Source organism: Pelodiscus sinensis, chromosome 3 (assembly GCF_052426305.1).
Source record: "Pelodiscus sinensis isolate ZL-2025 chromosome 3, ASM5242630v1, whole genome shotgun sequence".
Classification (NCBI taxonomy): domain Eukaryota; kingdom Metazoa; phylum Chordata; order Testudines; family Trionychidae; genus Pelodiscus; species Pelodiscus sinensis.
In genome coordinates, this window is record NC_143054.1 from 12,173,558 (window position 1) to 12,200,653 (window position 27,096).

General features: G+C 40.6%; 1 protein-coding gene across 5 annotated transcripts in view; it reads left to right on the top strand.

Moving 5' to 3' along the window:
- The window catches only part of LOC102443713 (cysteine-rich venom protein helothermine-like), a 45,180-nt gene that overhangs the window by 14,114 nt on the left and 3,970 nt on the right, over positions 1–27,096 (top strand). For 3 of the 5 annotated variants that reach the window (XM_089777009.1, XM_089777007.1, XM_089777010.1), the window contains 5 exons: positions 17,484–17,545; positions 18,479–18,601; positions 20,283–20,373; positions 21,010–21,155; positions 23,182–23,267. In XM_089777009.1, the coding sequence (XP_089633135.1) occupies positions 17,486–17,545; positions 18,479–18,601; positions 20,283–20,373; positions 21,010–21,155; positions 23,182–23,267 (506 nt within the window). In that variant the 5' untranslated portion in view covers positions 17,484–17,485. Of the gene's footprint in view, positions 1–903; positions 1,139–12,935; positions 13,121–17,483; positions 17,546–18,478; positions 18,602–20,282; positions 20,374–21,009; positions 21,156–23,181; positions 23,268–27,096 lie in introns of those variants that run through there. The other 2 variants (XM_089777008.1, XM_089777011.1) reach the window with 2 other exon arrangements.

Here is a 27,096-nt window from a genome sequence, read left to right on the forward strand (position 1 = left end):
AAGTCCTCAAAGGAGCACGGGGCAACCGTACAATTGGGCAGAGAAAAGTGGTGCTTGGAGGAGGGAAAGTGCCTCTTCTCTCCAGTCGTTAGCTGTGCAGCTACCCAGTGCTCCTCTGAAGCCTCCCAGCCCATGTTTGTACTGCTGGCCACCACTTGGTGAGGGATGGCTGCCTACAGGCAAGGGGGAGAGCAGACGGGGGATGGAGAGCTCGGGGTGCGGGGAGCAATCCAATGGTCAATGGAACTGTGTGTCTCCCCTCACCTTTAGGTAGAGTACATGTGAGTGTCTGTCCACTTCTCCAAGCCAGCCAGAACAGGGCCACTGGAGCACCAGAAGTCGTCCTTTGTAGTCATGGAGATTTTTTTTTTTTTAAATCTCTTATCCAAAGCACTTCACAGTAGTTATCTAATGGTACAAACAAGATTTGGAAAGTTCATTAAGTGGGCCCACCCAAGACCTTCAGCAATTTTCAAGTGGTCTGTGGAAAAAAAGAAAGTTAGACTACAAAAACAATCAAGGCACCTCACTTTATTTTCATTTACTTCTTATTACTTATAATCAGGGCTGAACAAATAATACAATCTACTCGCCCGGGTTCAGGCGATCTGCGCATGTGCAGAACGCTGGACAGCGGGGCTGGCAAGCGGGGCTCGCTGCGGTTCAGCGAGCCCTGCTTATAATATAGAAGGAGGATGAAGAAAAAAGAATGAAAAATGGATGCGACGGGAAGAGTGAATGTTCTTTTGCTGGGCTGGTTCCCCAGGGAGGGCCCCAAAAAGAAACCTGAGCACATGGCTCCACTAACTCTAAATGTGCCACTGTGCTCAGTGGTTTGTGAAATAAACATGAGCTCTTTAAGCATTTTTTTTCCACTAGCCTTTCAATACAAAAGAAGATAAACCAGAGCAAACAGAAGGCCGGATGTGGACTCCTTTCTATATAATTTGTGTATCTCTTTAAACTCATGGAGTCACTCATGCCTTTAAGGTTAGATTTTGAAAACTGCCTCCTCCTTTGTGTTCTTTATTTGTGAACATAACTGATGTCACTTGGATACGTACATACAGCTGATTTACAGATGCAGCCAGGTACATGGATATCTGGATAACATTAATGGTGGCATTACATAACAGAGGTATGTACCAAACAAATAAGAATTCCTGGTTTGGAAATGAGCATCATCCCAGCTTTACTCTTTTGCTCCTACAAACTGCAGGTGCAAAATTGTGGGTGAAAAATGAGAGTATGATGTCCCGTTCAACGATCAGGATTTTAGACTTTAAGTTCTTCCATGTGTTTGTGCTACACTCCCATGTAATAAGAATCATTTTGCTTTAGTTCAAATGATTTCAACAGAACAGCTTGATTAATAGTATGTGAATTATTCATAAGGTACTTTCAGCAAGACACCTGTTATCTAGACTTACTAAACTGGTTTTTCACTAGACAAGCTTGGTTGGTTGCTTGCCATGGATCTAGCTAAGAAAAGGGGGAAACCCACTTTGTTTTTGTTGATTGTAATTTGTTCTAGAGCAGCGGTTCTTAAGCAGTGGGTTGTGACCCCATTTTAATTTGTTCTAGAGAAGTGTTAAACTCAGTGGATTCCCAGGTTGAAGCCAAAACATGGGGCAGAGAGGGCTTTACCCTCCCTTCCTGGACTGAGGCTCTCAGACTTTGGTTTCAGTCCCCTGAACCCAGGGAAGAGGACTCAGGCTATGATGTTGGCCTAGGTGGGGTCTTGTAGGAATTTTTGTGGTCAGAAAGGGGTCACGGTAGAATGAAGTTCAAGAACTGCTGTTCCAGAGATTGATGTTGATCTTATTTGTTGAGACAAGATGGTGACACTTCAGTTACCCTGCAAGATTTACTAACAGAGCTTTCTTTTACTGATTATAATTACAGGAAAAGACAAAAATCCGTGGATCAAAACACACATTGAAGAGTAAAACTACATCACTAAGGGTTGGGGGAGGAGGATGGGTTTTTTTTTTTACTAAGGCACTGGCCAGGGATGCAGGCGGTCTAGCTCTGCTCTAGACTCAGTGTGATACCGTGAGCAAGTTACTAAGGGCTGGATTTTTAAAGGTGTTTAGATGCCAGAGATGCAAATAGGCCCCCAGCTGCTTTGTGTGATTTTCAAAAGCACCTGTCTGCACCACTGTGCATCTCAATTCCTTTAAAAATCTAGCTGTTTGTTCCTCAGCCCCTGATTTAAATGTTTAAATTCTTTAAGGCTGCTGTGAGACTAAATTAATGGATACAAGTCAATTGATCCATTATAATAGGGACAGATACCACAGAAGACATTGATCACCAGCTCTGGATTCTTCATTGAATTGCATCTTAAAAGGATATCCCTGAATTTCTGTTATGGAGGAGGAGTTGTCATGATGCATGGAGCTCTTCCAAATCAACACGAGCAAAGGAAACGCCTCCAGACTGGTACGTGGCAGGTGACAATTGAAGAAGTTCATTCAGCTGCTACTATTGTATCCACATTATACGTGGCTGACAACAAGCTTCTCTGAAAGTCTGGGTGGAGCCCTCAGTAAATAAAACTAAAACTCTTAGGCCGGAGGAAAGGTTAAGCAAATACCATAATCCCAATAAAGAAGCAGCATGGTTAGTTCAATCATAAACAATTATATAAGGAAAACCTCCACAAAAATCCTTCAAGTAAGCACATTACAACCAAAACTAACCGTGTGCTCTTGTAACCCTGGCAGTCCTATCCACTCCCCAGTATTAACTTCCCTTCAAGCTATACCTTTACTTAAATTTGTAATATCTTCAAAGCAGGAACATTGTTCTCAGTTCATGCCTATGGTGGAGAGATTACAAATGGCACAAAATTTACAGGGGCTCTACTAGAGTCTAAATCAACATTTCCCCAAAACTAGTCACTTGGGGGCTTTACAAGTTGGCTATTGCTGTCTATCACTACAGATGGTGCTCCACTCTCCCGAGCCAGACTTATTACTGGTGCATTGTGGGGAGCTGTACACTGCCACTGGTAATGGCAATGTCAGTGTGTGATACTTAATGGCAGTGTCAAGACTCAATGTTTTCAGTCTCTTACAATATGCTGGTACTATATTAACAGCAGTAAAGCTCCGTAGCTACATGGGTGAGAAATACCCTTTGAAGACTACTCAGAAGTGACAACTGGTGCAGAATGTCGCACCCTATTTACTTAGCATGACTGGCCTTAGGGTGCATCTACGCAGCACCCTAAACTCGAAATAAAATACACAATTTGCATTACACAAATTGCGTAACTTATCTCAAATCTATTTCAAAATAGCTTATTTTGAAATTTGGCGTGTCAGCACATTATTTTGAAATTTGGTGCTGTGTAATTTTGAGCTATCCCTTATCTCTCGTATAACGAGGTTTACCAGGATGATGAAATAGCGTGCCCGTTATTTCAAAAAAATATTCCAAAGTAATGGGTGGCTTATGTAGACATGGGGTAGCTATTTTGGGATACTGGAGGTATCCTGAAATAGCAATGTAGACGTACCCTCAGAGAATATTATGCTGGTGTTCCACTCAACGCACAAATTTCAAAGGCTTGGGTCCCAGATAGCTGGGAAATCTCCTCTTTCTCTGTACGAAAGAGAGCTTTTTGCATTTCAGCCCGACGGGGATGGAGGCTTTTCACCTTAGGGAGGTGATATAAAGTCATTCTGCCCCCTGACTTTTGCCTGAGTTTATAAGACAGCTGAGGGAATTTCTTAATAAAACATGAATGTTGGCTAATATTATGAATGCTTCCATATAAATGTAGATTCCACCATGAAGTGATGGGACCTATGTCATGTACCTCCCAGCTCAGGTACAATGAGAGTGCAGAGGAATTCAGTAAATGTCTGGTCAATGAATTAGCTGAGGCCAGATTGGCTGAAACTAGTTTTGCCCTATTTGTCTGCAGGGGGCTGCACTTGACAGAAATTTTATTCTGAAATAACGCTGCTGTGTAGACATGTCCTTAGAATTCAAAAACATTTTTTTAAAAAGCTCCTTCTGGAGAGAGATTTTTATCACAACTGGGGTCCACTGTGATAAGATATAATTTAAACTCTTCCTGGGTGGATGGAGTGAAAAATTGACAGTATTTGGCCCACAATTTGTTGACCATGCCGCATCTAGACTGCCATGCTGTGCCGGATCAGCTGATCATCGGCACAGCGCTGTGGCCATTTTTATTTTGATGAAGCAGGGATTATTTAAATTCCTGGTTCTTTGACTATGCCGAATAAACTGTTTTACATGGCTCTGTCGATGGAGCCATGTAGTCTAGATGTAGCCTCAGGGGAAGGGGCAGAGCAAGAAAAGGTGGAGTGGAGGCAGGGCCTCAGGGGCGGGTGTGGAGCCAGTGTGGGACACCCATTAGCAAAACCAAGAGTGAGCTCCTGTGGACACAGATAAGTAGGACTAAGAGATGCCACATCCTACCAGTATGCCATAAAGTCTAAACTAATTCTCATTGCTCTAATATCTATGTGGACTATGCTAGCACACAGCTGAGCCACACTGTTTTCCAGCTATGAATCTGTCCATCTGCAATGCGTCCCAGGGCCTTAGGATAAGTTGGTACAGGGTCTGCCAGCATTGCAGCCATAGGCACAGGTCTGTTGCTCCAGGTGAAAGTACAAAAAACATTTTGTGTGATGGAGGCAAGACAAATGGGCTCAGATAATTTGTTTGTATAAGCAGCACACGATGGGCAGCCGCCGTACAATAATTATACAACATGGGGCCACGTCATTCCTGAAGCTGAAACCATATTTGCTGACTTAGTTGGAAAGAACAAACAGTTGGTTTGCCCGAGGAGTGTGAAAAAGCCAAGCTTAAACTCAAGACCAGGAGCGGGTACCCTTGCTCACTATGAGTCACATTTTTCTCCATAGGTGGATCTGCAAATATGAATTTGAAAGGTGCTGTTTGGTGGGAGTAAGGGTATCAGCATTTGGACTTAGGTCAGGCTGAACTATTCTAAGTCTATATTTTTTAGGGTTCAGTATGGTTCACCAAGCACAGCAAGCACAGTTTCCATCCAAGCGTAAAATGATTCTATTAGAAAGGAAAGTCCAGTGCTTAAGGTATTAGCCTAGGCCTTAGTATACAGGGGTTCAGTTCCTGCCATGTGTCACATAGGCCCAGATTTTAAAGTTATTTAGCCATTGCTGCTAACAGTGCTGCTACATTTCCCTGAGCTAGAAGGCTGAGTTTCATTTTCAAACAATAAACACTTAGAAGCCAAAATCCCAATGACTGTGAATGGGCTTTAGAGTTCTAAGAGCCTAAACCACTTTTGACAATGAGACTTATACATTGGTTTGGAGTTGCAATGTTGAGTGCAGCAATGCCTAACAACCTTTAAAATCTGGACTTTGCCCCCTCTGTGTCTCCGTCCCCCATCTCTAAAATGGGGAAAATAGCACGTCCCCAACCACGCATCTATTGTGAGGATAAAAATACTGTGAGGTGTTCCAGTGGAATGGTAATGAGGTCCAGATGAGTTCCACAGGTAGCGATAAAAGGATGATGAGCCCAGTCCTGTGTTAGTAGAAGGAATAATACAATTCCAAATGTCTTCAAAAGGATCTAGGTAGACTCATGATGCTCATAGACAAGAGAGAGGGTTTCCTTAGCCACTGCTGAAAGCTGCCATACAACCCTTGGCGTAAATTCTTTTCCTCTCAAGGAATCTCTTGACACGGAAGGATGCTTATTATGTAGACAAGGCAAAATAAGGGAAACTTCAGCATTTGAGAACACGTAAAGCTCAGTTTGGTGCTGGGGCCAATCCATGTTCAGTCGTGGTACTGACCAGGGACCAGTTTGTTCCACGATATAAAAGAGCAATAAGCTTGCTGGGCAAAGAGGGCAACTGTTATGGGGTCCAGAATTCAAAAGAGCCTGGTGTTCCTGAGCACCATGGCTGTTACTGGAGCAGTAGTGGCCGCCGGTCCCCCGGGCCCTTTAAACTGTTGCTGGGCGATGCACATTAGATGGCATTCAAGGGCTAACTGGGGAGCTTATCCCATAGCTCCACCTCTTCTTCCCAAAGCCCCACCCCTTTTAGAAGCATGGATCTGGGCTCCTTCCTCCTTATTCAGGTCCCTAGTAATTCTGTTGACCCCCCCCCCCCCGCCCAAGATGCTGATTTGGTCTCCTAAAATCACTCAATATTTTGTGTCATTTATTCACCTAAATCAGCCCTGCAGTAGCAAGCCATTGATTGAGATGCCTAACTTTTAGAATTCAAGTTGAAAATCAGGTTTTATAGCTATAGAAATGAATTATATTGGCATTGGAAAAGGTTCAGAAAAGGGCAACAAAAATTATTAGAGTTTGGAACAGATCCCATATGAGAAGAGATTAAAAAGACTTGGAATTTTCATCTTAGAAAAGAGGAGACTAAGGAGGGATACGATAGAAGTCTATAAAATCATGACCGGTATGGAAAAAGTGAATAAGGAAAACTTATTTACTTATTTCCCTAATATCAGAACTAGGGGTCACCAAATGAAATTAATAGGCTGCAGGTGTAAAACAAACAAAAAGAAGTTTTTCTTCACTCAGCGCAAAGTCAACCTATGGAACTCCTTGCCAGAGGATGTGGTGAAAGCTAGAACTTTAACAGGGTTCAAAAAAGAGCTAGATTGATTCATGGAGGTTAGGTCCATTAACAGCTATTAGCCAGGATGAGTAGGAATGGTGTTTCTAGCCTCTGTTTCTCTGGAAGTGGGTAACAGGGGAGGAATCACGTGAGGATTACCTATTGTGATCCATCCCTCTAGGGAAGCTGGTATTGGTCACTGTCCGCAGACAGGATACTGGGCTATATGGACCATTGCTCTGACCCAGTCTGGACATTCGTATGTTCTTATGTAATGTGCTATGACTTGGAACTTCATATCTTTAAATAAGATAATCTAATGCGGGACAACTTAAGCAGGAAAACAAAGTTATCATCTAATACTTGTTCATATTCGTACATGATCTGAGTTGATCTCTCTGTCTTCTTGTTCCAAAACCACTCCACCACTTTTGTCATCGGTAGAGTCAGAGAGGTCAAAGATTGCCTCCCTGTCAGTGTAATACCAATCCTTTGGTACACTTTCCAGAACAGGATTGAAGAATGTCGGTGGAGCAGTGGGAAGAAATCATATTGTATAATCATGAGTCAGCAGTGCCAGCTATTGTAAATTCATGATGAATCATCATGGTGTTTTTTCACTACTGGGAGCAGTCTGACAATTATATCTAATTCAGGGGATTAAAAGAGATTATAGGGGATGATCACCTGATGATTACCTGTTCTCTTCATTCCCTCTGAAGCACCTGCATTGACCACTGTTGGAAGGTAGGATACTGAGCAAGACAGACCTTTGGTCTGACCTAGTCTGGACATTTTTATTTTAGTATCTTCTTATGTTAGCTGGTAACCCCTTCTCAAATACCTCTCAAAGAAGAGGAAACTGAACAATAGGAACAAATTGTGCAAGTGGACTATCAGGTCGCGTGATATCAATGTGACAGCAGATTTAGAAACAACAGAAACAAAACACACTTAGTGTAACTCAAGTTGCATAGCTTATTTCACATTTAGCCCTGGTGTGTAGACAAACCCTAAATGACGATAAGGCTCAATCTGAGAGAGAACCACCCACTCTCTTGGTCATCTATGTTAGTGGATCTACAAAATAATTATATCTTACCTTTCTGTTAAAAAAATAATTATACCTTAATAGAGCAATTAACCATTGAAACAATTTACCATGAAGCTTGGTGGATTCTCAATCTACAAATCTGAACTGGATCAGGAATCTAAGAGACCTCCTGCAGGAATTATTTTGGGGATGTTTTTGATAAACTTAACAGTAAGAGGTCACTGGAACACAATAGCATTCACCTGAGTTCTGAAAAAAACCTCATATATGAAATTGCGGAATTATTTACAGTGGTTTATAACCTTACCTTTAAATCAGCTTCCATACCTAATGGCTGGAAGATAGCTAATGTGACGCCACTGTTTAAAAGGGGCTGTAGAGGAGAACCTGAAAATTACAGACTGGTAAGTTTAACATCAGTTCTGGGTAAATTAGTTGAAACTATAGTTAAAAATAGAATTGTCATACACATAGAAGAACATAATTTGTTGGGGAAAAATCAACATGGATTCTGTAAAGGGAAATCATGCCTTACTAATCTACTAGAGTTATTTTGAGGGGGTCAACAAGCATGTGGACAAGAAGGGTTCAATACATACAGTGTACTTAGATTTCCAGAAAGCCTTTGACAAGGTCCCTCACCAAAGGTTCTTAAGTAAAGTTAGTTGTCATGGGATAATAGGGAAGGTTCTTTTATAGATTGATAACTGGTTAAAAGACAGGAAACAAAGGGTAGGAATAAATGGTCAGTTTTCAGAATGGAGAGAGGTGGTGTTCCTCAAAGATCTGGACTGGAACCAATCCTATTTAATCTATTTGTAAATTATCTGAAGAAAGGGGTAAACAGTGAGGTGGCAGATGATACTGAACTGCTCAAGATAGTTAAGACCAAAGCAGCCTGTAAAGGGGTTCAAATTGATCTCACAAAACTAAGACATTTTGGACAACAAAATGGCAAATAAATTTTAATGTTGATAAAGTAATGCACATTGGAAAAAATAATCCCAACTATACGTACAAAATGATGGGGACTAATTTAGTTACAACTACTCAAGAGAGAGATCTTGGAGTCATTGTAGATAGTTCTCTGAAAACATCCACTCAGTGTTCAGCAGCAGTCAAAAAAGCAAACAGAATGTTAGAAATCATTAAAAAAGGGATAGAGAATAAGACAGAAAATATCTTATTGCCTCTATATAAAACTATGGTACACCCATGTCTTAGGTGTGTTTAGGCTACATGGCTCTGTCGATGGAACCATGTAGATTTGTTTACTCGGCAAAGGGAAATTAAGTGGTGATTTAAATAATCGCCACTTCATTTAAATTTAAATGGCTGCCGTGCTGTGCCAATCAGCTGTTTGGTGGCACAGCGCTGTAGTCTAGACACTCCACTGTCGACATCAAAGGCATTTGTTGACCTCCCCGTTATGCCTCGTGGGAAGAGGTTTACCGGGGAGGTCGACAAATGACTTTGATGTCGACCACGGAGCACTCATACTACAGCGCTGTGCCACCAAACAGCTGATCTGCACAGCGCGGCAGCCATTTTAATTTAAATGAAGCGGCAATTATTTAAATCGCTGCTTCATTACCCTTTACCTACAACCCTAATCTACATGGCTCCATAGACAGAGCCATGTAGTCTAGACGTGCCCTTTAATATTGTGTACAGATGTGGTCGCCTCATCTCAAGAAAGATATATTGGCATTGGAAAGTGTTCAGAAAAGGGCAACAAAAATGATTACGGGTTTGGAATTGGTGCCATATGAAGAGAGATTAAAAAGACTGGGACTTTTCAATTTAGGAAAGTGGAGACTAAGGGAGGATATGGCAGAGGCCATATGACAGAGGGGATATGACAGAGGTTATCTGTCAGATCATGATAGATAAAAAGGAAGTGAATAAGGAAAAGTTATTTACTTTTCCCCATAACATAAGAACTAGGGGGTCACCAAATCAAATTAATAGGTAGCAGATTTAAACCAACAAAGGGAAGTTTTTTCTTCACACAGTGTGGTCAACCTGTGGAACTCCTAATACAGGATGTGGTGAAGGCTAGGACTTTAACGGGTTTCATAAAAGAACTAGATAAATTTATGGAAGTTAGGTCCATCAATACTTATTAGCCAGAATGGGTAGGAATGGTGTCCCTAGCTTCTGTTCATCAGAGGCTGGGAACTGATGACAGGAGAGGGATCACTTGATGATTACCTATTTCAGTTCATTCCCCCTATGGCATCTGGTATTGGCTGCTGTCAGAAGACAGGATACTGAACTAGATGGACCTTTGGTCTGATCCAGTCTGGCCATTCTGTGAGCTGTGTACAGAACATTAGACTAGATGAAGGCAATGTTCTCTTCTAGCCGTGGACTCCACAGATCTACAGTCTGTCTCATGTAACTCACTCTGTGGATTGTTTACAGGGTACTAGGGAGCAGTCCAAAATGCTATGCACGTAGTAATTTCAATTCCATATTTTCAGAACTTTGAGAGATGCTCTGTTTTTACCTGATATTTTCATTTATAAGATGGTTTATTTTTATCCGGAGCAACCGGATAAACAGTTATGTAACAGCCCTAAAAACTTACTATTATTAATTGTTGATTCTCTAGCCCCTCACAAAAATATATTCACTTGCCTCGTAAAGATATAGGACAAGTACTGTAAATACAAACTTGTATCAACATCTGGCTTAAAACAAAACCTCATCCCACCCTGCAAAAATGAGAGCTTTCTTATTTGCCTTGGGGTCAAGGTCCACAAATTGAGGCTCTGATAGATCAAAGAGGGAAGTTAAATTGTATTAGATCCAGAGATAGCACTGTATTTAGAGCAAAATATAGTATTGTCTCTGGAGGACTCTTTATGGTGTCTCTGGGTGTTTCCAAACAGATCCCTTGCTTTGACTTGCCAGTGGTCAGGTTTGTCAGGATGTTCCATGCATTACCCCTTTTCTTGTTGTTTATCTTAATCAGCAGACTTAGTGCAGCTATGCACAAAATACATAAATGTAAGCCAATGCCAGCCACACAAATGAACAACCACCTTATTGTATTAAAGAGTGCACTGTATACACTCAAGTATAGTGCGCTTTTCAGTTCAGTTGTTCGACCCTTCAAATCATATTCTATGATTCTATGATTTGACTTTTCATTCCTGGGGTCAAATTTGCTTGTCCTTTTCAATCTTTCCCCAGAAGTCTTTTCTGCTGACTTTGCCTCCCTATAAGGTACAGTATCTTCCCAATACCGGGTATGCATGTTTTGGCTGGCTAGGGAGTTAAAGTTCTGTCAGCCGACGGTCAGGGCAGGGTGTGTTCCTATACCTGAGAGAATGGTGCAAAATTTAGCTAATATTCAAGTGACAATCTGCTATCTATTTGAACAGATTATCTCAACCTGGAATTGCAAAAGGATGCAATGGATAAACAATCCCACCAATCTTACAACAAATTGGTGTCTAACAAACTGCCAAAGGACAATCTGTAGCAGAATTCCTTCAGAAACGTATCCTTCAGACGTAGTTTAAAAACCAGGGAAAATTCAGCATGTACAGAGGTTTTCAATTTGCTAGGCTTGTAGAGGAGCTCTCTGTGTCTCTTTCACTATCTGAAGTTGGTCCAGTAAGTTATAATCTTACCCACTTTGTTTTTCAAAAAGAAATAAAATAAACATATTTTTGATTATCTGATTAAAGGGGTAGTGTCTTGTCAGGTTTTACAGAGGATGGAGGCTGCAGGTACTTAGAACAGGAAACTGATAGGAATCCTTTGTCCTTTTCTAAGTACTTCACCTCTGACTTGGTCAGCTCAAGTCAATTTGGTCAAAATTTGGTGGTTAAAGACAGGCCATATTTAGGTGCCTTTTAGTTAAGTCCTCAGTGTAAATATAGGCACCTAGTTTTATGATAATTGAATATTTTGGACTTAAATATTATTTATGACACATTTGTAAGATAGGAAACAGCGATCTCAGGGAAGCGTCCAGACTGCCCTGATCTGCCGACAAACAGCTGATCGGCAGAGCGGGGCTGCCATTTAAATTTAAATGAAGTCGCGATTATTTAAATCGCGGCTTCATTTCCCTTTGCCGAACAAACAAATCTACATGGCTCCATCGACGGAGCCATGTAGTCTAGACGTACCCTCTGACAGCATATAGCTGGCTGTAGCAACTCAAAAGGCTCAAATGACCTCTCTACTTGACTGGATCTCTTGGAGGTAGAGTCCTGAACCAGTCCCAGTGTGTGCTCTGAGAACAGGCTTTGACACTCAGTCCTTTAGATTTTTATCCTTCAGTGAGCTGAGTTCTTCTGGGATGACCCTCAACTACCTCTGCTGCCACTGAAACCAGTGGGAACTGCATCTGGTAAGGGATGAATTTGTCCCAGAGAGTTAAAACGAAGGTTTCTTTGTAGTAGTGTATGGTACATAGTTGAATTGGAAGCTGAGGACTTTCTCCCATGCTACCTTGAGTGTTGAATTGATCTATCATCTATTTGAACAAGACAGCTTGCATGTGTTCAGAACTGAATCAGGTATTAGTGACAGAATGCACCTATTCTCCTTCTGGGTTTATCACTGACTTGTGGGCCACATTCTCTTCTTTGCTCCAACTGTTTTAATCTCCTGTGGTAACACATGAAAGCAATGGGTCTTCCTATGTTGGAAGACACCCCAGTGGGTGAACAGTCTGTAGAGCCACCAACCCCTGCAGCCCATAGCATAATGGTAGAATGGTAAGAGAATATGGGGATAGAAGGAATACTGCTTACCCCTTAATCCCAGCACCTGGAGCCCATAGCCAGTTGATGTCCTTTAAGGCCTCCCAAGGTCAGGATAGTGCTAGCACAGAACTTGCCCCAGGGATCCTACTGGTGTCCATTGGAGACCTCTTGTTAGAAGCACATAGTGGAATTTGATTGCAAATAAGAATATAAGCCTCTATCGTCCCCTCGTTTCCTTTAATTCTAAAAGAAATACAGGCAAATCCTTTCTTAATCCTTTATATTTGTCTATTACAAACACTTCACGCATGATAGAAATTTAGATGTGTCCCTCCCTTGGGAAGGCATGGGAGCCCTTCTAAACTGCTTGAGCGTGGCTTAATTATGAAAGTTGTTTCTAATTTAAAAACATACATTTCTGGATACGGCAAAGATTTTGTGGAATATACAACAAATGTTGTACAAAAAAAATCCATATCTGCCACTAAAAGTTGTTTAAAGCCTTTTAGGAAAATCCATTACAAATGCCATGCCAGAGTAACTCACCTGAGTTACATAAGAGTTTGCACAAGCAGACAACACCAAATCCGGAACTAGGTGGGCTATATATACAGTATCACTCCATGTAAAAATATTGCTAATTTCTACCATCTTCCTAAGGAGCCAGAAGGGACAGTCCAACATATCTGCCTGCAAGTTGATAAGGTACCAAGCATTGATTTTAACATAAAATATTATAACATAAAAAGCAAAATATTTTGGCTTTTTTTTACAGAATATTACATTGATCATTTCATTATATAACTACATTATCACTGAAATGTAATTATATGAATTGTTTTTAACCAAAATAATACCAGTTTTAGTCATTCAGTTCAGTGATTGAATATTGGAAATAGAGTTTATTGGAATTTTTTAACAAAAAAAGTCCCTTTTTTTCAATAATGAAAATATTTCCCAAAACATTTATTGATTTTCCATTTTTTGAATATTTTCATTAGAGATTTTAAACAGTAGAAAGCAGCCTGGTAGCTGTTATGCAAGATGTTTTCCCCTCATAACCCACATCTTTTTAGAAAAGGTGCAAGGTTTTTATGGGACTCATTTCTCATTTTAACATACTTTATACATTTTCAGCTTTGCTTGATCATATTCATCAAATGATTGAATGTTTTTTCAAAATCCTACCAATTCCTGTTTGATAATTCCCAAATTTCAAAAATGTATTTTTCTTCTTCAAAACAGGGAGTTGTCAGAAAACAGAACTTTTTAAATACAATTACGAAAAACATAGAATCAAAGTGCTTTCACAGAAATGTTGGGCATTTCTCTTTTTCAACCAACTCTAATTATAAATATCACTAATCAAAATGCAGTTTTGTGTATTCAGAGCTTTCTTTGTGTGGAAAACCCAAGAATGCATCTTTTTAAATACCAGTCTAGAAAATGTATGGCCTGACAAATTTGAAATAGGTATATATCATGTGATTGCAGAATTTATGTTCATTAAAATTAAGGGAATATTCATGTTTGTAAATAATGGATCTTAAAGGAAAGCAAGATGGCTAGCTTTGAATGATCATCAGCAAACTTACAGCTCTTCATATCGTGGACCCTCCTAATGATTGTCTTAATTATAAAGATGCTAAGTGTACACATTTCTTGATATACAGTCACAAGGTCTAATTCAGTGCTACAGTGAATGGGCCGTCCGTAGAACTGCCACATTTAAAACTGCATGGAATTTGGTCCCCAGAGTCTCAAACTTCAGCAACAATAAGGGTATGTCTAGACTACAGGTTTCTGTCGACAGAGGCTTTGTCAACAGATACTGTCAACAAAGCTTCTGTCGACAAAGAGCATCTAGACTACATCCAGCTCTGTTGACAAAGCAAGCTGCTTTGTCGACATGAGAGTGTAGACGCAAAGGACAGTGTAGATGCAATAACACCTTCTGTCAATAGAACTCTGTCGACAAAAGGTGTTATTCCTCGTAGAATGAGGTTTACCACCATCGACAAAACTGCGGAGTTCTGTTGACGTTATGTCGACAGAACTCGGCGGTAGTGTAGACACAGGTATAGTTTTGTGGACAAAAGTCCACTTTTGTCGACAAAACCCTGTATTCTAGACACACCCCTAAGTTATAAAAGTATTTATCAAATAACAGCTCCATCTAAAATTGTGATTTAAGCCTCAGAACTGGATGGTTGATTGTTGTTATATGTCATGCAACTGGTTGATTACAAAATCTCCTTTGGGAGAATCTGAAACATACAAGAGCATTCATGCATGGCATGATATACACTCTAAAGAATGCTAAGAATGGGATGGACTTGAATTTACAATATACTGATGGAGTCCCATACAATACTTTTGTGTAATATACGGAAAGAACATTCTCCTCTTCCATCATTGAATGTTAAACTATGAGGCACTTGTGGAATCAGAAGTATTTTTAAAAAATAGATTATTTTCTGTATCCCAAATAATCTGCTTCGTATGTCTGTCATCCACATGGGACAGCTGAGGTTGATTGGAGGAGCACAGGTCTGGTGGTTAGGAAACCTGGCTTTATTGACCTCAGTGAATTACACTGATTTAGACAGTAATTTAGACAGACCCCTTTCAAAGACTCAAACCTGGATCTGGTGTGTGGTCTTGGGAAAGTTACATCACCTCACAGGTCCTTACTTTCTCCCCATATGAAAAAAGGGCTATGTCTAGACTGCAAGCCTCTTTCAAAAGAGGCTTTTTCGAAAGATACTTTCGAAAAAGCCTCTTTCAAAAGAGAGCATCTAGACTGCACGCGGAACTTTCGAAAAAGCAAGCCGCTTTTTCGAAAGAAAGCAGCAAGTGAGTCTGGATGCTCTCTTTTGAAAAAGCCTTGTTTGCTTTCAAGAACACCTTTTTTGAAAAGAGCACTTTCGAAAAAAGGCGTTCTTCCTCGTGAAATGAGGTTTACCGCCGTCGAAAGAAAAGCCGCGTTCTTTCAATTTAATTTCGAAAGAACGCGGCTGCAGTCTAGACACAGGTGAAGTTTTTTCGAAAAAAACCCTGAGTCTGGACACAGCCATGGGGATAATGTTGCCTCCTCCCCTTTGCACAGCACTTTGAGATGTGTAGACAAAAGGTGTGACATAATGCAAAATAGTGTTTTATTATACTTTATAGAATATTTTAGTTAGCATATGTTCAAGTGTAAAACATGCTAGTATATTTCAAAATATACAGACTGTCAATGATGTATTTATACCCACAAATGTGCACATGCACACACACACACACTGCAATCACCTTTAAAGTCAGAGAGTACATATAATTCTGTAGTAATGCTAATTACACCCAAATGGCAAATACTGTATAGCATTTCAGTTGACACCACTGTTTCAATGTGACGGATGTCATCATCAAACAAAGGGCCTTTAAAGAACAAGAACATGGGATCCCATATCCTTCTAGAAGCCTTTCTCTATTGTTACTATCCTCCCCATTATACACAAGTTTGACAAAAATCAGTTTCGTAAATCATTCAGTTCAACTGCTGTAAGCCCTGGTGTGGACACACTTTTAGCGGGGGAAGCAATGGAGCCTAGTGGGTAGCACAGTGGATTAGGATTCTGGAGATGTGGATACTGGTCTAAACTCATTTAAAATGGTCTCAATCTACTTTCTCAGGGGAAAAACCAGCCCCTCTTGCTGCACAGATCCCAAAGGCAATGAAACTAGTTTGGTTCTACTGCACAGGAAAGGGTGGGAGGCTCCAGGCAGGCAGGTTAGACCCTATGTGCACTGTGGAGCTCAGCTCTGCTGAGACTCTGGGGTAAGCTGGACAAGGCACGGGGAGCAGGGTTGTATGATCCAACACAGCTGTATCCTCCCATCCGGCCCACCACAGCAGAGTTGAGTTATGAGTCCACAGCACTACTTCTGCTACAGGATCCTCCATAGAGTGATGTTCCAACTATTCCCCCAGATGTGGGTAAGGAAGCTTCCCTGCTTCGTTCCATCCCTCCTAGTCTAGGCAGGCACCAGCTGAGTTGTTTATGCCCTGATTCAGCATGGGTATGTCTACACTACCCCGCTAGTTCGAACTAGCGGGGTAATGTATGCATACCGAACTTGCTAATGAAGCCCGTGATTTGAATTTCCCGGGCTTCATTAGCATAAAGCCGGCGCCGCCATTTTTAAAAGCCGGCTAGTGCGAACCCCGTGCCGCGTGGCTACACGCGGCACGGGCTAGATAGTTCGAACTACGTTCCACGAGGAGTACAGATAGTTCGGAATGGCTACGTAGTTCAAATGGCTACGGGGTTCGCACTAGCCGGCTTTTAAAAATGGCGGCGCCGGCTTTATGCTAATGAAGCCTGGGAAATTCAAATCCCGGGCTTCATTAGCAAGTTCGGTATGCATACATTACCCCGCTAGTTCGAACTAGCGGGGTAGTGTAGACATACCCAAAGATATCAGTATTCAGCCAGCACTTAAACACATGCTTATATCTACTAACATCTCAAAGACATTTGATTTACACATGCGCTTAAATCTGAGCCCATGCTTGATTGTGGTGCTGAATCAGGATGAGCTAAAGCATGTCATTAAATGGTTTGTCAAAATGGGGCCTTGGCACTCGGTTATTTGGCAAAATCAAAGAATCGAATTAAAAGAATCTAGAAGTAAAAGATCAAAATGGCAGCCAGCAATTGAGAGCAAGAAGTTGTCAGATCAGTTCAGCTCAGCCATCTCTTTTCAGCCCCCTGCCCTTCAGATGGGTGGAGGACAGCTGGACACGATTCGTTAGATTACTGAGATGGATGTCAGGGAATTGTTGCTCCTCTCAACCAATCACTACCCAATGTGGTATCAGATCAGACAGTATCTTTATTTGGGTAGAGGTTTGCTATTCAAATCTAAATATCAGAACATCAGATGTCCATTCCCCTTCTTCATTCTTGTTTCATAGAGATGTGACCTCTGCCCCATAAACTTTGTATGTCTTGTGAGATGTCTTGGGGAAGATTCCCTTGTAATGGCCAAGCAGATTATCAATTGTTCTTTCCTTTTTCAGAAATGGTTCTGCTAACTGCACTTGTGTGTTTGGCCATTTGGCTACCTCAGTCTGTTGGACAGGTATGAGCCTTACACTTTATGTACCTCCAAATGCTTTGGTTCTTAGATGTCTACAGGCAAAAACAATACTTGGCCAGCAGCACGATTAACTATAATCCTTCTGGGGTTTTTTCCTGATTATTTTGGAAGAATCTGTTCCAAGTTTTCACCAAGAACAAATTTCTTTCTGTTCTCATTCTTGCCAGCAGTTGGTCTCAACCATTTCTTCCTCTGACATAAAATGCTTGAGCACCCAAGCATATTGATGGTCTGGAAGAGGGTCTACCATCATACTATCCGAGTACTTCACTATCGTTAATATTGGAATCCCCAGCACACTTTTGAGGCAGGGAAATATTATCCTCACCATTTGACTGCTAATACTTCAGCATTTCTGTTCTCACCTTTTAAATACAAATAATTAATTGCATGCAAACTATTTTCTTTGCATTTCCTCCTAAAAATGTTTCCATTGATCTTAGGGTTTTGTGTCTTCAGAAGCTTACCTCTACAATACCTTAAATTCTGGTCCAGAGTTGTTGTTTTTTTCCTGAAATAGAAACTTACAAATCACACTTGTAAAATCTGCATAATCAGTCACTGAGGGCAGGTTGACACAGCAGGGTGAAAGTCAAATTAAGCTATGCAACATGAGTTACATCAATTAAGTCGAAATAGCTTAATTCGGTTTTTGACACTGTCTACGCAGCAGGAAGTTGAAGGAAGAACACTCTTCCTTTGATTTCCCTTGCTCTTTGTGAAATGAGAGTTACAGGAGTTGGAGTAAGAAGTCCTCCAGCTCACCATTATTTCAAAATAGTGGCTTGAAGTATAGACACATTCTTTATTATTTCAGAATAATGTGAGTTATTCCAAAATAATGCTGCTGTGTCGACATAGCCTGACACAGAGAATATTTTGTGAACAGGTACATGATGCATTATTTCATTTTAGGGTCCAGCTCCAGCAAATACTGCTATGTCTACTGACTTCCCAGAAATACAAAGAGAGATCACCGACAAGCACAATGAACTTAGGAGATCAGTAAATCCAATGGCTGGCAACATGCTGAAGATGGTAAGATTTTATACAGAACCTATTATGTTACTATAGAACAGTTGTTTTCAAACATCTCCATAATTGGACCCACCCAGAAGTCACTCCTTATTTGCTAAGCTCTAGCTGGGGCCTCCAGGCCATACAACACATTTGGTTGTTATTTCCAGAGTCCTTCCTGTGAGCTGGTTGGAAACTACTACATTCAGAATGAGAACTCAGGGTACGTCTACACTGCATCCCTAGTTCGAACTAGGGATGCAAATGGAGACAACCGAAGTAGTTAATGAAGCGGGGATTTAAATATCCCGCGCTCCATTAACATGATCTCGCTGGCGCGCTAGTTCGAATCATAACTGATTCAAACCAGGAAGTGCGCGCCGGGACGCGTTAGTTCGGACTAAAGCCCTTAGTCCGAACTAATGTTACTCCTCATTTTTTGTAACATTAGTTCGGACTAAGGGCTTTAGTCCGAACTACCGCGTCCCGGCGCGCACTTCCTGGTTCAAATCAGCTGTGATTCGAACTAGCGCGCCGGCGAGATCATGTTAATGGAGCGCGGGATATTTAAATCCCCGCTTCATTAACTACTTCGGTTGTCTCCATTTGCATCCCTTAGTTCGAACTAGGAATGCAGTGTAGACGTACCCTCAGGTATTAGCGATTGAGAAGCAGCTCTTTGCTGCCATAATGAGAACATAAGAATGGCCAGACTGGGTCGGACCATAGGTCCATCTAGCCCAGTATCTTGTCTGCCGACAGTGGCTAATACCGGATGCCCCAGAGGGAGGGATCACAATCCCCATGTGATCTTCCCCTATCACCCATCTCCAGAGAAACAGAGGTTAGGGATACCATTCCTACCTATCTGGAGGGTAGGAAAATGGTCTTCCTTTTGGTTCAATACAGAAATATCTTACTTGTTCAGCTAGTTGCATCATGATTCTCTATATTCCATGCAAGATAGTGCCCTGGATACTCAGTCTATTTGATTGCAATATGTTCTGCATCTGTAAACTTGTGGAGAACTGAAGAATCAGATTGTTTTAAAGTACTTGTGAAAACTAAAAAATGAGAACATTGCAATGGAAACTGAAGTACTCTGGCCACAAAAGAAAAGTGCATCACTTAAACAATGTACCAATCCTGCAAGTCAGTATGGCTCCATTTTGGAGAACCAGTCTAAGGAGTGCAAAGCTCTGTCCTCATGAAAATGCACTTAGTTTATCTAGTTTTTGTCCTCAATCAAGGTGATAAGGATGAAAATTTGCACCACCATAACTGATGCTTTTTTTGGATCACATACTTATCCAATAGGTTCATAGCTGAGACCAACAATCTAATTAGCATAGATCAGTAAAGAGTCACATTAATGTCCACCTCAGCCATTCTGGATACTAATTATACTGACAAGCCTAGATGTGTGGGCCAATTTTCAGAAATTCTGAGACCTAAACAGATCCCACTGGAATAAAATTAAGCATATACACTCATAACCTCTGAAAAAAATCAAGCCACCTTTCTTTTTTATGCCTATCTACAGATTATGGTTTGATTAGAAAATTTAGGCACACAATTTCCATTTGTCAGCTTTGAAAATCTCAATTGGGGTTTCTAACTTCAGGCAAATCAAATTCACATTTGTTGTTTGTTTTACCCTTTAAGTTGCTTAAGTATGCCCAATATCTTTAATTTCGTTAAGGCCTGGAGTGCTGAAGCTGCAAAGAATGCAAAAAGTTGGGCAGATCAATGTACTTATTTCCATAGTCCCGAATCCAGAAGAAAAGTCAGAAGTAAGTAAAATATCACTTTTAGCAAGCAGGCTGGACTACAGGAGAGAAAATAAAGGGAGCACTTTCCCCATTAGGACATAAGGGATGCATATAAGATAGTTCCCAGAACTGGGGAGACCATCATAGTGGAGAAAAAAAAAGGAAAGTGAGTCTGTATCCCACTGTAAAGGCCAGTCCATAAAGGAGAGGAATCTATTATGTCTCCTAACAAGAGTAGTTTGACTCTCCACAACTGAGAAAGGTGGGAATCACATATTATAGTGATGGATGCTATCTAGGTATTATCTCTCTGCAAACATAGGAGAGGTGGCCGGGGAAGAGGTGGAAGTAGAGATGGGACTTGAAGACTAGAGAGGCTACAGTTAGCTCTGAGAATTTGGAACCTAGAATTTCCAATACAGCTTAAAAGAGCCTTCATCTAAATGAGGATGAGCCCCCAGGTGTTTAGTGTGCACTTACCTTAGATGTGCAAGCACACACAGAGCATTGTTCATGAGGGTGTTTTTGGAGCCTGGTACAATTTCAAAGCCATCCGTCTTTCTTCAAAGTTGATTTTTCTCCTGAACTATGAAGGTTTTACAATAATTCCAGCAGTTCTTCATTATATTATTAGTGAACTGTCTTTCCATTATTTAGATATCACCTGTGGTGAAAATCTCTGTACTTCAAGTTTTCCCGGATCATGGTCAACAGTACTCCAGTGGTGGTTCAATGAGAAAGATAATTTCATATTTAATATTGGACCAGCATCATCAAATGTAGAGGTTGGACACTATACTCAGGTATGGACAGTGTCTATTATACAACATTCCATATTTATTAGAGGCCTCTAAACTTGTGTCAGAAGTCTTATGTGGGCAAAGGCTGGCATGAGAACATGCAAACAATTGCATATCTAACTAACTGCTTTTTCTCATGTGAATCCAGATTAGGGGCATACCACTAATTTCCTTGATCACAATTAGATGCTTAACAGTTTGCATGCACAAAATTGATGACACACCTTTAGGAGCCATACTAAGGTAATCTGGAATTGTGTTTAATTTGGATCATTCTTAAATTCATAATTTAAGAAAGAAACAGATGCAGCCCTTGACATGAGGTACATTAACTTTCCCACAATGGATTCTCCAACATCACTCCTTGAATAGTGATATTTAGCCTACTATATTTCAGCAAGAAGGCACCCCTTTCTAGTCCTTGTCATAACAGATATGATCCATGGAAGGGCAGTAGATCCCAAGTAGTCCTTATTTGACAGACAAAGATTCAAAGAAGTGTCTCATCAATAAGATCAACTGGATACTTTTCTAGTGTTTTCCCTTCAAAATGCAGCATCCTCTTGCACTTCTGGAGGAATAGAATTTGTAGGCGGGGGTAGGATGCTGCTCTAGATGTGAGCTGGGAAGTGGGAGCAAGTAGCAACACTATCTTCCCTAGAATCTCATCTCTAACGCCATCTAACTATCTCAGGATTTTCGTTTAGATTTAACATCTGGATTGCAGTGAAGTTCTGCTTACCTTCCAGACATGAGGCCATCTGTGGTGCCTTTATAACATAGAGGACACAGCCTAGACATGAATCTCCCATATAAGTCTAGCTCCCAGTCCTTCGCTCCAAATAGCAGAGCACATAATTTCTTTAAATACTGATTGAAACTAATTTGAAATGTGCTTCTGTGCTAATGACCCTTTTTCTGGTGAGATCACAGATACACTTGTCAAATATACTTGCTTTTAGAAGCCCTCACTTAATCAATGTTATGGTATATGCACAAAATGAAGAAAACAAGAGGCAGCTCCTAAACTGATGTAAATCAGGGGAGGATGAGTGAAGCCAATGGTATGATTTGATTTATAGCAGCTAAGGAATTAGCCTATGAAATTCACATATTTTAAAAAATTCTACCCTCTTTCCTGCTGTCCATGGATTACACTCATTCTCATAAAAGTGATATCTAGTGATTAAAGCAAGGATTAGCTAGATGAGGAACTGTGCCACTGGCTACATCTAGACTGCATTGCTTTTCCGGGATACCTTCGGTGTCCCGGAAAAGCAATGCTACATCCAAGGAATGCATCTGCCTTTTCAATTTTTTTTTCGAAAAACTGGATGCACTCTTTCGCCATTCCTGAAAACCTCATTGTACAAGCCATAAGGAATGTGTCAAAAGAGCACCTCTTTCAAAAATAAATCGGAAAAAGATACACAATTTGTGTACCTTTCTCTGATTTAACTCTGCAGTCTAGTAGCCATGGCTACATCCATACCGCAGTGCTATTTTGAGATAACTTCGGTATCCCGAAATAGCTATCCCATGTCTTAACAGTAAGCCCGTTATTTCAAAATATAACAGGTTCTCTAGTCTGATGTTCCTGTAAATCTCATTCCACAAGAAGTGAGGGACATTTTGGAATAGTGGGTTATTTTGAAATTTGGCACTGTGTAGACAGCACTAAATTACAAAATAAGCTATTTTGAAATAAGATTGAAATAAGATACGCAATTTGTGTAGCTCAAGTTGCGTATCTTATTTCAAGCTATGGTGCAGAGTAGACGCACCCCATGTGTTTGTAGGCAGAGTGTTTCAACCTCGTGCCTCAGGATCAATATTTGTAAACGATAGAGAATGGACTATGAACATATTTCTTTGAGAGCCTTAATATTACGTCTGCATCATACAATGATTCTGTGCAAAAAAATCTGTTACAAAGTTAAATATCACTGTTAAAAATGTGGATATTATCATTATTGTTCTTTAAGACAATAGCTCACATTATTTAATACTTTTATTTTCATATTTACAGATGGCTTGGTATAAATCTTTTGAGATTGGATGTGCAGCTGCTTTCTGTGCAAACACGTACTATTATGTTTGCCATTACTGCCCTGCGTATGTATTAACTGTGGAGTTTTGTCATTTTCAAAACCCCTTTTGTCATTTCATTTTTTAAATAACTCAGCAATCCTTCAGCATGCATGATAATTACCATGTATGCTTATGCATGAATTTAGTGTGATAAGGATCAGATATGTGATTCTCTTGAAAAAAACATACAGGGATACTCAAGCAAAAATTAACTCCTTCACTTTTAAAATCCCCAGCAGAATATCATGAAGACTATCTTTCAGTTCCATAATTTTTCTGCATTAGAGAAGTAAGGCCCTCCTGGGCTACGTCTACACTGGCCCCAAATTCCAGAAAAGGGATGCAAAGCAGGTAAGTCAGCATAGGGAAATCCGCGGGGGATTTAAATATCCCCCGTGGATTTAAATAAACATGTCCGCCGCTATTTTTCCGGCTTGGGGAAAAGCCGGAAAAAAGCATCTAGACTGGTGCGATCCTCCGGAATAAAGCCCTTTTCCTTCAGGTAGGAATAAGAGATCCTCCGGAAAAGGACTTTATTCTGGAGGATCGCGCCAGTCTAGACACTTTTTTCCGGCTTTTCCCCAAGCCGGAAAAAAAGCGGCGGACATGTTTATTTAAATCCGCGGGGGATATTTAAATCCCCCACGGATTTCCCTATGCTGACTTACCTGCTTTGCATCCCTTTTCCGGAATTTGGGGCCAGTGTAGATGTAGCCCTGGTGTGTAACCCTCTCAAACTAAGCCTGATATTGCTGATGCAGAGCAGGGGCGGGCAATAATTTTCACAGGGAGACCACTAAATTAATTTTGGTACAGGGCAATGGTCCAGCTTCACCCCCAGAAGGGGTGGGGCCTGAGGTGGAAGGGGAGGGGCTGGGAGCTAGCTACCCCCCAGAGTTGTTTGGTGCCAGAGGCTTCTAAATAAAAGCACAGCAAAGGGTTCCCAGGCCTCAACCCCACCACTACAATGTTGCCTGTCAGCCACTTGAGGTTTCTGAGACTATTAAAAAGGCTTACAGTTCTGGAGCCTGCCAGGGAAGCACTGTAATTAGAAGCCACGGATTTCAGGAAGGAAGATTTTGGTAAACTCAGGAAGCTGGTAGGTAAGGTCCCATAGGAAGCAAGAATAAGAGGAAAAACAACTGACGAGAGCTGGCAGTTTTTCAAAGGGACATTATTAAGGGCCCAGAAAAGCTATTTCGCTGTGTAGAAAAGATAGAAAGCATGGCAGAAAACCACCTTGGCTTAACCAAGAGATCTTGCATGATCTAAAAATCAAAAAAGAAGTAATATGAAAAGTGGAAACTAGGTCAAATTACAAAGGATGAATATAAGCAAACAATACAGGTATGCAGGGGCAAGATTAGAAAGGCAAAGGTACAAAATGAGCTAAATCTAGCTAGAGACATAAAGAGTAACAAGAAGACTTTCTATAAATATATTAGAAGCAAGAGGAAGACCGAGGACAGGGTAGGCCCATTACTCTGTGAAGAGGGAGAAACAACAACAGGAAATTTGGAAATGGCAGAGGTGCTTAATGACTTCTTTCTTTTGGTTTTCATCCAGAAGTCTGAAGAAATGCCTAACTGAATGCTAGTGAGAATGGTGTAGGTTTAGAAGATAAAATGAAAAAAAGAATAAGTTAAAAATTACTTAGAAAAGTTGGATGTCTGCAAGTAACCAGGGCCTGATTAAATGCATCATAGAATACTCAAGGAGCTGATAGAGGAGATATCTGAGCCTTTAGCTATCATCTTTGAAAAATTATGGAAGACAGGAGAGATTCCAGAAGACTGGAAAAGGGCAAATATAGTGCCCATCTATAAAAAGGGAAATAAGAACAACCCAGGAAACTAGTGATGAGTCAATTTAACTTCTGTGCCAGGCAAGATGGAGCAAGTAATTAAGGAATTCATCTACAAACTTCTCAGAGAAAATAAGGTGATACGTAACAGTCCGCATGGATTTAGAAAGAACAAATCATATCAAACCAATCTGATACCTTTCTTTGATAATATAACAAGATTTGTGGATAAGGGAGAAGCAGTGGACGTGTTATACCTAGATTTTATTGATAAGAAGATCATGCGAGACAATATCAAAAGCCTTACTAAACTAGGCAAATACAACTTAAAGGGGACTACTATAAAGTGGGTGCATAACTAGCTGTATAACCATTCTCAGAGAGTATTTATTAACGGTTCACAATCATGCTGGAAGGGCATAACAAGTGGGGTTCCGCAGGGGGTCTCTTTTGGGACCAGTTCTGCTCAATATCTTCATCAATAGTTTAGATATTCACATAGGGTATGTCTACACTACCACCCTAGTTCGAACTAGGGTGGTAATGTAGTTAACCGGAGTTGCAAATGAAGCCTGGGATTTGAATTTCCCGGGCTTCATTTGCATGTTGCCGGGCGCCGCCATTTTTAAATGTCCGCTAGTTCGGACTTCGTGCCCCGTGGCTACATGCGGCACGAACCAGGTAGTTCGGACTAGGCTTCCTAGTGGAAAGAGGAGTACAGGTAGTTCGGACTAGGAAACCTAGTCCGAACTACCTGGTTCGTGCCGCGTGTAGCCATGGGGCACGGAGTCCGAACTAGCGGACATTTAAAAATGGCGGCGCCTGGCAACATGCAAATTCTCTGTGGAGTAAAGAATGGTGATTGGTTGAGTTGCGTCTGATATCACAATGGTCTGGGATTCTTCGCATGACATAGATACATGCTTTAGTGTAGCTATACACTGCATGGGTGTAATTTGTAAATGCAAAATGACTGAGAATTTATCGGACTGTGAAATCCAGTGATGTCTCAGCCTCCTGATACTGTGAACAAATGAGCCATTAATCGAGTTTGTATCTATTGCCACCACTTTTCACTGACTCAACAGGCATTTTAGTTTTCAGAGTACTAGAGAGGTAGCCGTGTTAGTCTGATCTTGGTAAAACAAAAGGAAAAAATATGTAGCACTTTAAAGACTAACAAGCTAGTTTATTAGCTAATGAGCTTTCTTGGGGCAGACCCACTTCTTCAGATCATATTCTGAAAGTGAATTGGCATGACTCTATATAATAAAGGAATATAATGAAGAAAGTAAACAAATGATGTGCTGACAAATCAGATATTAGAACAGAAGGTGGGGGTGTTTTAGTTTTCAGAGTGACATAGAGTGAAATTCATGGAATAGATTACATTTATTTGAAATTATAAAATCAAAATAAAATCTTTTGATCTTAGTGATCCAGTTCATTGATTTTCCATTAAAAATATTGTTAAACTTGATATGCAGTGTTTAAATTTCAATGAAAATGCAGTGTGGTCACATAAAACATTAACGAGTTATGCTTACATAAACATGCATGCATACAGCAAGTGATAAATTTATGAACATGCACAATTGTACTCACCTAATTTGAATAATGGTGTCAGAATCAACACCTTTTTATGTATTCTGGATTGAACTTTAAAGTATGAATGAAAAATAAGATTTGTCATACATTTTATAAAATAATGAGTTGTCCTGTAGCACCTAAGCACCTAGCAACTAACCCAACTAACTCTCTCTCTATGTGTATATATATATATATATATAAATTACCTTCATATGCAAATTTAACATTATCTCTAATGGCTTGAACAAAGACCTGAACAGGAGGGGCCATTATAAAACTTGCTTTCCTTACATTCAATACCCATTTGACATCAAAAGCTAGGTATGGGACACTTCCAGCCTGCTCAATGAGCCTCATTAGCACCAGCACTAAAATTGACAGGTACTTCCCCCCCCCTTCCCCTCTTTTTCTGTTATAAATTGTGAGGGTCCCCCCCTTTTCTCTCCATTCTGTTCATCT